The sequence below is a fragment of the Trematosphaeria pertusa genome, assembly GCF_010094035.1.
Source record: "Trematosphaeria pertusa strain CBS 122368 unplaced genomic scaffold BU26scaffold_4, whole genome shotgun sequence".
Classification (NCBI taxonomy): domain Eukaryota; kingdom Fungi; phylum Ascomycota; class Dothideomycetes; order Pleosporales; family Trematosphaeriaceae; genus Trematosphaeria; species Trematosphaeria pertusa.
This window is the reverse complement of record NW_022987215.1, coordinates 42,286-54,683: the sequence shown is the minus strand read 5'-3', so window position 1 is coordinate 54,683 and position 12,398 is coordinate 42,286. Positions and strand designations below refer to the sequence as shown.

The following is a 12,398-nucleotide window of genomic DNA, read 5'->3' as shown; positions in this document are numbered from 1 at the left end:
TTGTGCGGGCAACTTAGCGACTTATGGAAGCCCGCAAAGGGGACAACGTCTTCCCGGGTATAGAGCACGGCCGAATGACACGGGAAACGGAAGACATGTCGCCTTCTGATCGTGTCGAGGGTGACGGAGCGTGGGATCTCCTCTGCGCGCTCAGCCCAGGGCCACGGCTTGTTTTCTCTCGCCAAGCTACCATGCCAAATGGTGCCATTCCGCCAAAGAGTGTGTTATATAAACGCCACACGCCCTACCCACTACCATTGTATCCTGACCGCCGGCCTCTAGTATTGGGCGTGGAGTCGGCGTTCGATCGTCGGGACGGCGGAGACGTAGGCGGTTGTGCTTGAGGGAATGTCGCGTACGGCTAACGATCACTATGATATGGTCAACTGTCACGGAGCTTGCGTTCTTGCAGGAAGAAGGCGCATTTCGTGAACGTGGTGTTGAGCCACTGGGTGAGTCGGATGACGCTAGTTACTAAGCAAGGTCAACCAATCACACGACATCTTCGAACTTCCATCTCGCCAGCCCTCATGACGTTGCTCGGCAGATCGTCAGTTTGCTGATTCCCCTCTCGCAAAACAATCTCAATCACCCTCTTGGGATATTTGCTGCGGATCGGTCCCAAATTGCCTCCGTATTTGCGAATTAGGATGGCCTCGCTTGGCAAGGCCACCAACCTTGGAACCACCATGGCAGAGTAAGGCACCATAAGCACGCCCCGCCGCCCTCCACTCCACTCAATTTGTCTGCTCGCCCTCAAGCACATATACGGCCAAGCCAAGAACTCCCAGATAACAGCCAGCCATAAACCACTGCCACTATGACCGTCACGTCGATCGCCGAGGCAAAGAAAGAGTACACCGTCATCCAGGCCTCTCTCCTCATCCCGGGTCGCGGCGATCCCTTAAAAGACGGCGCCGTTGTCATCTCAGAAGATAAGAAGATTCATTTCGTCGGACCGGGGTCATCAATTCCCGAAGAATACGCCAACTGTCCCAGGCACAATGTCCCCACTCTCCTTCCCGGTTTGTGGGACTGCCATGTTCACTTTGCTGGTGCGACCAGCTTCAATCTTTCCCAGATACCCTTGATCCATCCTGCCACCGCCGGCGCGCGCCTTGCACGCTCAGCAGCGGACACTCTGAATGCAGGCTTCACCAGCGTCCGGGACCTTGGGGGATGGGCTCCCGAGCTGTCGCTGGCGATTGAGGAGGGAACGATCATCGGTCCGCACATTTACGCCGCTGGAGCAGCCATCAGTCAAACCGCGGGACATGGCGACCTGTGGGACCTTCCACATGGCTGGGTCCGGCAATGCTGCGGAATTACTGAGCCCTCTCACAATCAGAATACCGGAGTAATCCCTTTCTGCATCGCTGATGGCGTGGACGAATGCCGAAGGGCCGTACGCTTGCAGCTCCGAAGAGGTGCGAAGGTCATCAAGATATTCGCAAGCGGTGGGGTTACCAGCCTTGGGGATAATCCCCTATATCAACAATTCTCGGATGAGGAATTGAAAACTATTGTGGAGGAAGCTGGACGTGCCCATAGAGCCGTCGCAGCTCATGTTCATGGCAAGGAGGGCATCATGGCGGCGCTGAGGGCTGGCTGCAAGACGCTTGAGCATGGCACATACCTGGACGATGAGTGCTTTGCGCTAATGAAAGAGAAAGACGTAATCCTTGTACCTACGAGCACCGTGGTGCACGAAGCACAGAAGAATGCGGACCTTCTCAGCCCAGAATCGCGCCTCAAGGTGGTTGAACTTGGCAAAGTCGCGGCAGGGATGTACCGGAGCGCTGTCAAGTCGGGCGTCAAGATAGCCTTGGGGACAGATCTCATTGTTTCGATTCCAGGTGGCGGACTTAGTCATGGGAACAACGGAGCAGAGCTGGGGTATGCAGTCGAAGCTGGGATGACACCACTGCAAGCCATCGAAGCCGCCACAGCGACAGCTCCGGAGACGCTAGGTCCGCAGGCTCCTATGAGCGGACAGCTCAAGGAAGGCTATGATGCTGACCTTATTGCTCTGGATGGGGATCCTCTTGAAGACATCACTTTGGTGAATAAACCTGATCGGATCACCCACGTTTGGAAGAGCGGCAAGCTGTTCAAGCAGCCGAAAGCATAGAGGACGATGGACGCAAACACCAATCATTCTTTCTTATGAGTTCTTTCCGAAATGTACAGGCAAATTACCAGAGCACTGTTATCATCCCTGCCATATCCGGCATAAGTCAAGCGGTGTCGTCCTACTAACTACCAGCTCGATACGCCCACAGGCGCCAAAACCACGGGGATCTCAAGTGTCCTTAGAGAACCGCCCATTTCCCGTAACAACAAAGTCCACTGCGTTGGACGCGCCAGATTCCACGCGCCGCAAATCACCGCAGTCCTCCACGTTGTCAATCACTCGCTCCGCCCATCCGAAAGGGTATTTTGGCGGCAAGTTCCCGACGTACAGACGCAAATACTCTAGGCTCCTAGGAAGTGCCTTGCACACAGTTATATGCGGGCCAGGAGTGTTGCTTCTAGGCCGAGGCACGACGCTTCCCATAGGCAGATGTAGCCGCTTCAGCTTTCGAAAGCGGTGGAATCGTAGATGCATTCCCTGGGCGAACATCAACTTCTTGTACTCGCTATCATCTACGATATCCAGCACCTCCAGCCTCTCACAGAGGGACGAGAGAGCTTGGTGGTGCCACTTGAGATGGATCACGCCCATCATTTCGTCGCCCGAGCGGAGCAAGTTTGCCAGCAGCGGCAGGTATATGATAGTGCTGGCGCCAATGGACAAACTCGTCAGATTGGATGCCATGGCCAGGATTAGCGACAGACCGGTTGAGGCGAAGCTGTCTTCGAGCATGACGGCGCATTCCCAGGCCTTCGTGTTCTCCCCTGGACGGGCCTTGCGGATGATGTCGCAACATATGGCGTAGTCCTCCTCGGTGATGCGGATTCGCTTCTCGTCGTCGGACTGTTCCAGCTCGCGACTCGACCGGACATCCAACGAAGTCAAACGCAGCTGGGTTATGGCTTCCGCCAACGAGGGGTTCGGGAGCAGCGCCTGGACGAGCACCCAGATGTTCCTCGGTTCGAGAAGGCCGCCGGGCTGTAAGGCGACTTCTTGTACGATGCCACGGAAGCGTCGACAGACGACAGCCAGGGTCAAGAGATCGGTGTCGCAGTGCTGAGAGCTGAGGGCCTTAGCGGTATTGAGGAGGAGCTCGTCCGGGAGCGAAATAAGGGAGACTTTTGGGACAGGGCCTGGCGCTAGGGCTCTCTCTTTGTCCTTTGCAGGAGCGACTGAATGTTCTGGATCTCCGGGAGCGTGCTCCTTGGACGGGTGAGCGGAGTCGCCGACCTCGACCGCCAATCGATGTTTCTTTAGAGTTTGACCATGCTGGCCATTACTGGACTTGGCTCGCTTACGGTTGTCCGACATGCTTTGTGTGTTGCCTGCACGGTCTTCGGTGATGTTATGGTCGAACTTGAGCTGTGCGCGGGTGTTTTTGAAAAGTTTAGATTTAGGAATGGGCGGAGGATACTCGTACTTGCCCCAAGCGGCTAAGGCTATTCACCACGGGGTGACTTCGGAGGGTAAAGGTACCCCCTGCGTTATCTGCTCGTGTCACGGTTCACTTCGCCGGAAGCCCAGAGTGGCTTGGGTAGCGGTTGCGGTTGCGGCATGTTGCCCGATCGGCTACGCTCTATGGTGAGTCTCCCTTTGGACAAACTGGGAATGGGAGCAAGAGAGGTTGATATCTGAGGCCTTGGTACAGTGTTGAGCAGCTCTGTCATGCTTTCACTAAGAAAAGGCTACCCCGGCAAGTTGTGGCGCTATGTGTGCTCGCAACCTCACAAAATGCAGGCAATACGGCTCTACCGCAGGCAAGTAAACAGTGCAAGTTTCACTCGTAACATGGCTAAATTGTGGATGCAGATTTGGCCTCGTTCCATTAACGCCGTCGCCGAGTGTGCCACCAGTAAATAATTCCTCCGACGCTCGAGCTGGCTTAAGAATCTTCATCCCTTCAATAAGCAGGCATTCCGAATAAGCCTAAAGTCCATGGAATTATCGCGCTCGGCACGAACGTGTACAGCTAGATGGTCAGTCAGCATATCGAGCCAGAGCCTTACCGAGTATGTCGCATTTTCTCTCCCTAAGCCTGTTAAATACGCGTGTCGCATTCACAACAGCTCATCGCCCTCGGGCATAGCCAGGCTTGACGACCTAACGAAAGCTGTAGAAGTCTGTAGATTAGACTCACAAACCTCGCTCTCCTCCGCAAGCATGTCGCTCAGCTCCTCAGTATGCTCGTCGAGCCCACGAATCGCCTTCATAAGCGTTAGTGTACGGAAGTTCTGCGGCTCATCTCCATCGCTCTTGCGCTTCAACCTGTAGAAGGAGATGCTAAGTGAGATGGAGGATGCTGCGAACTTCTTCAGCACCGCTTCAACGAGACCTCGCTTGTCACCGCTTGGGCTCAGGTCTGGCACCACATCCTTGCCGTTCTCCTTGAGATGAAGGCTCGTCGGAGTGTGTTCAATATACAGGTCTGCTAGAAATGGGCGCAAGAGAGAGTGGAAGCAGACCTGGATGTGTGTGAGGGAGGGGAATGTGGAATTCCTGAGAGCCAGGAGGGTGGTTAGCCAGGTGAAGATATGGAAGTCGAGCGGGATGTAGATACGCAGTGATTGAGCGTTTTCGGGGAGGATAATAGTAGGGTCCTTGAGGGGCGCTTCACCAGGCTTGGTGTTGGGCATGAGGAGGCCTTCGTAACCGAGCTCGAAGACTTGCGGTGCAGCCTGGTTCAGGCCAGTCGCTCGCTTCTTGGTCAAGCATGGAGCATGCTCGATTGCGGGAGCCATAACTCCTTGGCGACCTCCGGTCGGTGCAGTTGTGCCCATAACATCGGAGTCATGTCGACTGGCCAAAGCACCCGAATCGGTGTTATCAGAAGTCGCGGAATCTTCAATGGCTCGGAATGACCAAGACGCGGCGAAGTCGTCGGCTGGCGAGACGATCGGGAAGGAAAATAGAGAGGGGGCCATATTTCTGATATTATTGGTTGCAGTTATGAGCTGTGTCCGTTGGAGGTTGTGGTATGATTATGCGTTGGGTCGGAGCGGAGGAAGCTAGGGAGCTTCTTCATGCACATGAGTTGCACGCGCCAAGTAATCGGCTAACTTGCGCAGGTGATGTCGATGAGTCGGCGAATATCTAGGAAGGGTCGTTCACCGGTTTTCGTGATTGCAGGATGGGTCGGGGAAAGTGTTCGACCGGCCGAAAGAGTCAAGCGTGATGAGTCCTCTCTTCCGTTCGCTTTATGACTCACGAACTCCTCTTTTTCTTATAAACCACTTGGCCTAATAGTCTCACCGCTCTACTCCACACCCTCTCCACTCTCTCATCATGCGTCTGCCATTGGAGCTTGTCCGTATCATCCTCGCCTATGTTGAGAGCGACTCCACGCGGGCTGAATTGCTCCGCTTTCGCCTTGTAAGCTGTACGTATACCATTCTTTGCTCTCCCGTCGCACACTCACAATTGCAGCCACTTTCGATCAGGAGATGCTCTCATTTCTCTTCTCAAACACCAAACCCGTCAACGAACCGCGCCTCATCAACGGAACTTTCTGGGCGACTACCTCAAGCAACCTCCAACAGAAACACCTTCGCTTCATCTTGAAGTGGAATCGCGTCGAGCCAAATCTTTTCGCCCATCTGTTCCTGCCCGTCCTCGAGCGCCGCTTTGCCGAGCTAGGTATTAAGGACCATGAGGAAATCAAGAAAGAAGAATGCTTGACCGAGCTGCTTCGCATTCCCATGCATGATATGAGTAATGCCTGGGTTGTCGCTCATAAGAGGGAGAAGTTCGACTCATCCATGGCGCGCATCTTCGGAGACGAAGGCAATGAGTCACTAAAGGAAGACGACGAAGACGAACCGAGGTCCGCCATCTTGTCTCGAAAACAACAAATCGAAGATGACTACCACTTCGCTCAGACTTGTTGCGCCATACTTAATAATGACGACGATCATCTTCTTCGCACGCTCAAAAACGGCACCATCGAGATTAGTCGACCCAATCTATGCTTTGGAACGACTCTACTAAAGGTCGCCCTCAAGCACAGCAAAATAAGGACCCTACGTCTTGTCCTCGAGCTCGGCCAGCTTGCTGGAGATGAGAAAGTCTACGAGTTACTCCGCATGGCCATGCTAAGAGACCAAGATAACAAGGAGGCAATCAGTCTTCTCATATATGTTCTCATAGCTTCTAAGGACAACTGGGACCTGGCGCCCAAAGACTCCATCCACTTCATCTTCTCGAAGGCAATCCTGGAAGACCATCTTCCAATCTTCGACTGCGTACTTGAGTGGGTGCACAGCAACTGGCACTCCGAGAGCGTTAAGTGGGTTCTATATCAGGGAAGTCTTGAAGCTCTCTACGCAGGCAATCTCGTCATCCTTGATCGCCTATGCACCGAGCTTACAGGGCTTTATGAATCGCGCCGGATTCAACACGTGCTTCATGCGGCATTGAGGTTGGAACAGTGCGACGTCACCATCTTGACGTTGCTAATGAAATATGGCGCCAGCATCGACGAAAATCACCCCGAAAGCAAGAAACGGCCGCCCTCACCGCTTCGTCCCACCGCAGAACCAGGCCAGGAAGGCCAGGTCGAGGCGTTATTGCGGGCGGGTGCAAACCCGAGGAATCGCATTCGAGAAACTTGGGCTGGCCGTGGATGTGGTGCCTTGATGCGGGCAATTAACCGGGTTTTTCGATAACTTGGAGAACTTCAGGCCATGACTCTTTATAAGTGTAAGCTATAGCCGTAGTAGCTAGGGTAAATATAAGGTAACACTCCTCTAAAAGGCAGCACAGGCTTAAGTACTCTGGGGTTCGAGGAAGGACATTGCAGTGACTCGAGCAAGAAGTCTCGCCATTGCCGGGGTGACTCGGAAAGCATCCAGCCCGAAGGGCTCGTAGGTTACTCTGTTCATGGGAACTGACAAACGTAGGTTTTTGAAAGTGGCCGAATCGCAGGCAAGGTCCATGAACCTGGGCGCGGGGGGGCTGGTATTGGGGGCTGTCTCGAAAACTTGATCGTGTCATTTGGAGTGAAGTCAAACGTCCAATGGGCTGTAGTTCTACACATTACCGCACTGCTATCCAATGCCAGGGGCTTTAGGTCTACCGTCTTAAGCAGCAAAGATGGGCAGACTGATTGAGATGAAGTCATTACACCGTAGGAGAGCAGCTTCCCACACCTTCAGTCGGCGTAGTCGTGCCCGCAATACTGGAGTCGCGTAGACTGGCCCAAGTACTCTAAGCAGCGTTGTCGGAAGTCGAATTCGCGTTCATTGAGTTCTCAGCCCGCATTCTGAGCCTTCGACCACTTTACTGGTTAGTGCGGACGGTAACGGCATCTCGTGCAATGTGGTAGTCCCATCACATTTATGGCCGAGGTGTTTCCTTTATTCAGTTCTGCAACATACCAATCAATAGGATCAATTTCATATCGCAGGACTACCCAAGGAAACATATCAATTCCAAGCGGGCCAACACATCATCCCCAGGTTCTCCACAACTCCCCTCCCCAAATCAAGCCTTCACACACTCAAACCCCTTCCAAGTATCCAGCGCATTGCGAATCTCAACGGCATAGTTCGGAATCCCTCCGGCATAATTGACCTGCTCGTACGCCTTCCCAGGAATGCTGCCACCCATGTACGTGCTCCTCGTGGTCGGGAACAGAGTCGCATCACTGAGCGCATTGATGCGCTTTTTCCACTCTAGGGTAGCTTGCTCCGTTGGGTTGATGTACTTTAGACCTTGGCGCGTAGCCTTCTTGATACAGTCGACGACCCATCGGCCTTGGACCTCGACGGTCGATGGGCCATTGGATAGTAGCGTTGGGCCATGGGGACCGTATAGGTGGAACATGTTTGGATAACCTGGTGGAGAGTGGAGTTAGTGATGGTGGAAGCGATGTTAAAAGGGATGGCTTACCGGAGACGGTTGTTCCCAGATAGGTGTAAGCGGCCTTTTTCCATTCGTCGTTGAGCGCAGTGTTTTTGATGGAGACGAGGCCCATGTTCGTCATGCTACCAGTCGTGATGTCCTAGCACCTGTGAGCCCATGTAGTTTTCTTTACGTAGATCGAGCGGGGCATACAAATCCGGTCGCGACCACAATCACATCGAACTCGTAATGGTCGCCATTCTCGAGCTTGATCCCGGTTTCGGTGAACTCAGCGATAGCATTGTTACTGATGTCAACAACATCGACGTTGGGGCGGTTGAACTGCTCGTAGTAGTTCTGTTCTAGGCAAGGACGCTTCACGCCGAAGTAATGCGGCATCTTGAGCGGCGCGAGAATGTCGCGCTTGCGAGGATCGCCGATACGGTTGCGCACGTTCTTGACCCAGAAGTTGTATGCTTCATGGTTGGCTTTCGCATCGATGAGCATCTATCTCTGTTAGTCAATCAAATGATAAGAAGCGAATAAGGACGTACGTCTTTGTAGTTGCCCAACCAGAATCTAAACCCTCCGTAATCCCATAACTTGTGATAGAACGCCTCCCGCTCCTCTGGGGTGTCATCGAATGTGTTCTTCTCAGACATGGGGTACAAGAAGCCACCAAAGCTCTTCTCTCGGTAATCGTACAGCATGTGATACCCGACTTTCTCGCGATTCTGCTCCTCGGGGGTGAGGTTGCGCTTGCCCATCGGAATTGCGAGGTTGGGCGTGCGCTGAAAGACTTTGGTCTCTGCCGCCACAGGTGCAACTTCCTGGACGATTTGGACACCGGAGGCACCAGTGCCAATGACTGCTACCCGCTTGTCCTTAAGATCAACACCTAAAAAACTTCAGTGTAAGCCGTCTCGTCAATGCAAGAGAACATACCTTCTTCAGGCCAGAACGACGAATGATGCATGACGCCCTTGAACTTGTCCAAGCCTTTGAAGTTCGGGATATAGCGCTTGCTGGCAAAGCCCGCAGCGACTATTAAAAACTTGCTCTTGGCCAAACGCCCATCTTCAGTTTTGACATGCCACTTCCCCTCCTCTACGTTGAACTGTGCACCAGTAACTACTGTCTCAAATGAGCAGTCTTTGCTGAGGTTGAGGACGTTGTCGACGTGGTCGAAATAGGCGCGAAGCTCCTTGTAATCTGGGTAGTTGGTAGACCAGCACCAGTCCTTGTACGTCTCAGGCCAGGAAAACTGATACTCGGGGACTTCGGAGTCAACACGAGCCTGATGTAGAATGAGAATTAGCGAAGGCGAATTAGGTAGATGGCGGAGGGAGATTCACTTACACCTGGGTAGCGATTCCAGCGCCAGGTCCCACCGAAGGATTCACCGGCCTCGTAAATGACAGCCTTAAAGCCCTGCTCCCGGAGCGTCTTGAGGCAAAACACCCCTCCTAGACACGATCAGTCCGGTAATTCCTTGCATGAAGGCAGAGCGCCCACCGAATCCAGCGCCAACGATCAAGACATCGACATCCAAGTCGCCATTGTAAGGATACTCAGTCCCGCGGCGATGAGAATACTCCTTGAGCTCAGAGTGCATAGAAGGTGGCAGGGTCGGGGTCTCCGCGAGTGATGAGTTGTTGCCGTTCATGATGACGATACTGAAGGGCGACATGCAAAAGCAAACAGTGTCTAAAGTACCATGATCGCTCCATGGCGATGTATTTATCTATCCGTAGTTGATGTCTAATGTTCTGGTGGTTCGAATGATGGAAGATGCCTGATAGTAGCAAAGAAGTGGCCCGGAACCGGTGCGGACTACGGAACCGCTATGCGGACGCGTCCGTGGACTGGACAGGCGTGCAGTCTCAGAGACACCCCATTCGACCTGTTCATCCCGTAACACCTAGATGTCACTCGCCGTACGTTTGGGTGTAGTACGCTAAGTGGCCGGATTGGGCAAGACGTTGTTTCCCCGCATCACCGCGCACCTCGCTACGGATCCGCTCGGAGCCGCGACGGTCCCGTCTGGGAGCTAGCGAACCGCGTCCTTCCAAGATTCCAATTGAGTCCTCCACGGGAAAGGAGCTAGGGAAGGCTAATCCCCACTTGCAGCATCCGTGGGTCTGCGAGCTCGAGCTATTAGTAGATGCTTGTCCCCACCTTTCCGTGATGCATGCCTAGGTACTAATCCACAGCAGCTTGCGCACCACAACAATGCCGCTCTCTCCAGAATCCACAAAGAAATTGCAACAGACAGTCGAAGCCGCGTGCGCGAACCCCACGAACGACATTCCAGGACTGAGCGTCGTCGTCGTAGATAAAGATGGAAAGGAGCTGTTCGCGCACGCTGCTGGGAAGCGCGGGGTTAGCAGCTCTGAGCCGATGGGGCTAGGAAACGTATTCTGGATCGCTTCGTGCACAAAGATGGTCGCTGGAATTGCCTGCATGCAACTTGTCGAGCAGGGTAAGCTTCATCTGGATGATGGGGATGAGCTGGAGCGGCTCTGTCCCGAGTTGAAGAGCATCAAGGTGCTGCAGAAGGATGGAACACTGGTAGAAAAGAATAAGAAGATCACGCTAAGGATGCTTTTGACTCACACGGGTATGCTGTCCCTAATTAGTTGGTCGTTTCGCATGCTAACGCCCGTTAGCTGGCTTCGGCTACACCTTCTTCAACGACAGACTCCGCGACTTCTCGGCGCCCATTGGGTTCGACGAATTCTCCGGGCACATCAAAGACATGATGCAGCCGTTGGTCCACCAGCCGGGCGCAGGATGGGAATACGGGGTAAACATTGACTTCGCTGGGCTGGCGCTGCAGAGAGCAACCGGCATGTCACTCAATGATTACATGCACAAGAATATATTCCAGCCGCTCGGTTTGAAGAACATCTCGATGTTCCCGACAGAAAGCATGAAGCAGAAGCTGGCGCACATGCACCAGCGAAAGGCCGACGGCTCATTGATCCCGCGAGACCATTTACTGAGGAAGCCGTTGGTGGTTGAGGCTTCTGAGGCCTCAGATGTTTTCAACAGCGGAGGGGCAGGATGCTTTTCAACCCCCTCGGATTATTGCCGTAAGTATACGAGGAATGCACGCTGCCTACGTCGGTACTAATTGTTCAAAGAAATAATCGCAACCCTTTTGAACGACGGCACGTCCCCAACTACTGGCGCCCGAATTCTCTCTAAAGCCACCGTCGACGAGATGTTCACCAACCAAATCCCGGAATTCCCCGACTTCGCGCGGCAGGGCATCCCAGACGCAAAGCCCGACCTGACGAACCCCATTCCACAGATATATCCTGTACCGGGCGACCCTCCGCAGGGCTGGGGTCTGACATTCATGCTCAGCAATGGTGGTATAACGGGGCGGTCCAAAAGCACTGGCTTCTGGGCGGGCCTTCCGAACTGTTGGTGGTGGTGTGATCGAGAGAAAGGCGTTGGCGGGTTGGTTTGCAGCCAGATTTTGCCATTCGCCGATGCGAAGGTGCTGGGCGCGTGGTTTGATATTGAGGCGCAAATTTATAAGGCTCTGTGATTCTCTACGGTTTGATTTGGGAGTTTCTTATTGGTCGATTTTTTCACTCTGCTATCCAGGCTCCTTCTAATGGAGTAACGCTGGCAGACACGCAGGACGGGCTGTAGAGAGTGGAGAAGTACGTTGAGGCTACCGGACCATAGTGAACACGCTGAACCGAAACCAAATGACAGATCTAGCAGTGCTATTATTACCTTACGTGTTCCGAAAGCTCCGGCATGCAGTCGAACGCGCGACCGGAAGCTGAACATTCATAGGGGGATTGGATCGGGTAGAATTGGGTAGCTACATATGTACCCCGCATTTCAGACGTCGGTCCCAGTGGAGCGATCAACACATGCGGGGTGCATATAACGAACCTTGTCGTCGGTGTTATTAGCTTTCGTGGTTCCATTCATTCCAACTTCTCTTCCTTTATCGCACATTCCTCGCGTGCTCAAGAGTGCAGCCATGGACCCTGTCGACGTGCAACCCAGCCTAGCCCCGTTCCTTGACTACACGTGGACGACTCCGGACCATGCGAGACGTTCTCAACCACGACCGAGCAGAAAGCAAAACAGATGTTGCGATCAGTGTCGGAAGGGTAAGCGGGCGTGCGATGCTACGGTGCTCGAAGATGGGCTGCTTGACCCTCACGCGGTAACCCCGACTATCTTCCATTACAGCGGTAAGTCCGGATCCCGGAGACGTGTAGAGGCTTGAATTACTGGTCACTGACTGTTTCAGATGCTTTCGGCGCCCTGGCCCGGTGCGGAAATTGCCAAAAGACGCGGAAGCGATGTACCTTCGAGTGGCTGCAGTCACAGCGGGTAGCGCAAGCCACACCATTAAACTTCGCACCACAAGCGAAGGAGGCTCGAGCATCGA

General features: G+C 53.7%; 6 protein-coding genes across 6 annotated transcripts; 3 read left to right on the top strand and 3 right to left on the bottom strand.

The window, feature by feature from the left end:
• Window positions 1-534: 534 nt before the first annotated feature.
• Window positions 535-2,261, top strand: BU26DRAFT_516393 (amidohydrolase). The gene has a single exon (XM_033828319.1). It carries the CDS (start codon window positions 821-823, stop codon window positions 2,129-2,131), a length of 1,311 nt encoding a protein of 436 aa, XP_033686602.1. The 5' UTR covers window positions 535-820; the 3' UTR covers window positions 2,132-2,261.
• Window positions 2,262-2,302: 41 nt separating this feature from the next.
• On the bottom strand, window positions 2,303-3,445 carry BU26DRAFT_548443 (uncharacterized protein; the record flags this gene model as incomplete). Its single annotated transcript, XM_033831941.1, has 1 exon — window positions 2,303-3,445. The coding sequence occupies one exon, from the start codon at window positions 3,443-3,445 to the stop codon at window positions 2,303-2,305; it is 1,143 nt and encodes a 380-aa protein (XP_033686601.1).
• A 746-nt stretch (window positions 3,446-4,191) lies between these two features.
• Window positions 4,192-5,055, bottom strand: BU26DRAFT_561412 (uncharacterized protein; the record flags this gene model as incomplete). Its single annotated transcript, XM_033832905.1, has 1 exon — window positions 4,192-5,055. One exon carries the CDS (start codon window positions 5,053-5,055, stop codon window positions 4,192-4,194), a length of 864 nt encoding a protein of 287 aa, XP_033686600.1.
• A 181-nt stretch (window positions 5,056-5,236) lies between these two features.
• On the top strand, window positions 5,237-6,933 carry BU26DRAFT_240165 (uncharacterized protein). The gene is made up of 3 exons (XM_033820997.1): window positions 5,237-5,510; window positions 5,558-6,829; window positions 6,893-6,933. The coding sequence occupies exons 1-2, from the start codon at window positions 5,417-5,419 to the stop codon at window positions 6,793-6,795; spliced, it is 1,332 nt and encodes a 443-aa protein (XP_033686599.1). The 5' UTR covers window positions 5,237-5,416; the 3' UTR covers window positions 6,796-6,829; window positions 6,893-6,933.
• A 679-nt stretch (window positions 6,934-7,612) lies between these two features.
• Window positions 7,613-9,638, bottom strand: BU26DRAFT_548441 (HK97 family phage prohead protease; the record flags this gene model as incomplete). Its single annotated transcript, XM_033831940.1, has 7 exons — window positions 7,613-7,965; window positions 8,021-8,132; window positions 8,186-8,479; window positions 8,527-8,870; window positions 8,918-9,269; window positions 9,332-9,438; window positions 9,488-9,638. The coding sequence occupies 7 exons, from the start codon at window positions 9,636-9,638 to the stop codon at window positions 7,613-7,615; spliced, it is 1,713 nt and encodes a 570-aa protein (XP_033686598.1).
• A 436-nt stretch (window positions 9,639-10,074) lies between these two features.
• BU26DRAFT_478798 (beta-lactamase/transpeptidase-like protein) lies at window positions 10,075-11,654 on the top strand. Its single transcript, XM_033825653.1, has 4 exons — window positions 10,075-10,136; window positions 10,189-10,592; window positions 10,642-11,067; window positions 11,119-11,654. The coding sequence occupies exons 2-4, from the start codon at window positions 10,205-10,207 to the stop codon at window positions 11,529-11,531; spliced, it is 1,227 nt and encodes a 408-aa protein (XP_033686597.1). The 5' UTR covers window positions 10,075-10,136; window positions 10,189-10,204; the 3' UTR covers window positions 11,532-11,654.
• Window positions 11,655-12,398: the final 744 nt, after the last annotated feature.

Coding starts and splice junctions, on each gene's coding strand:
- BU26DRAFT_516393 (XM_033828319.1), top strand. CDS start 821: ATGACCGTCACGTCGATCGCCGAGGCAAAGAAAGAGTACACCGTCATC.
- BU26DRAFT_240165 (XM_033820997.1), top strand. CDS start 5,417: ATGCGTCTGCCATTGGAGCTTGTCCGTATCATCCTCGCCTATGTTGAG. Junction 5,511..5,557: donor CCGCTTTCGCCTTGTAAGCT/GTACGTATACCA, acceptor TCACAATTGCAG/CCACTTTCGATCAGGAGATG.
- BU26DRAFT_478798 (XM_033825653.1), top strand. CDS start 10,205: ATGCCGCTCTCTCCAGAATCCACAAAGAAATTGCAACAGACAGTCGAA. Junction 10,593..10,641: donor GATGCTTTTGACTCACACGG/GTATGCTGTCCC, acceptor AACGCCCGTTAG/CTGGCTTCGGCTACACCTTC. Junction 11,068..11,118: donor AACCCCCTCGGATTATTGCC/GTAAGTATACGA, acceptor AATTGTTCAAAG/AAATAATCGCAACCCTTTTG.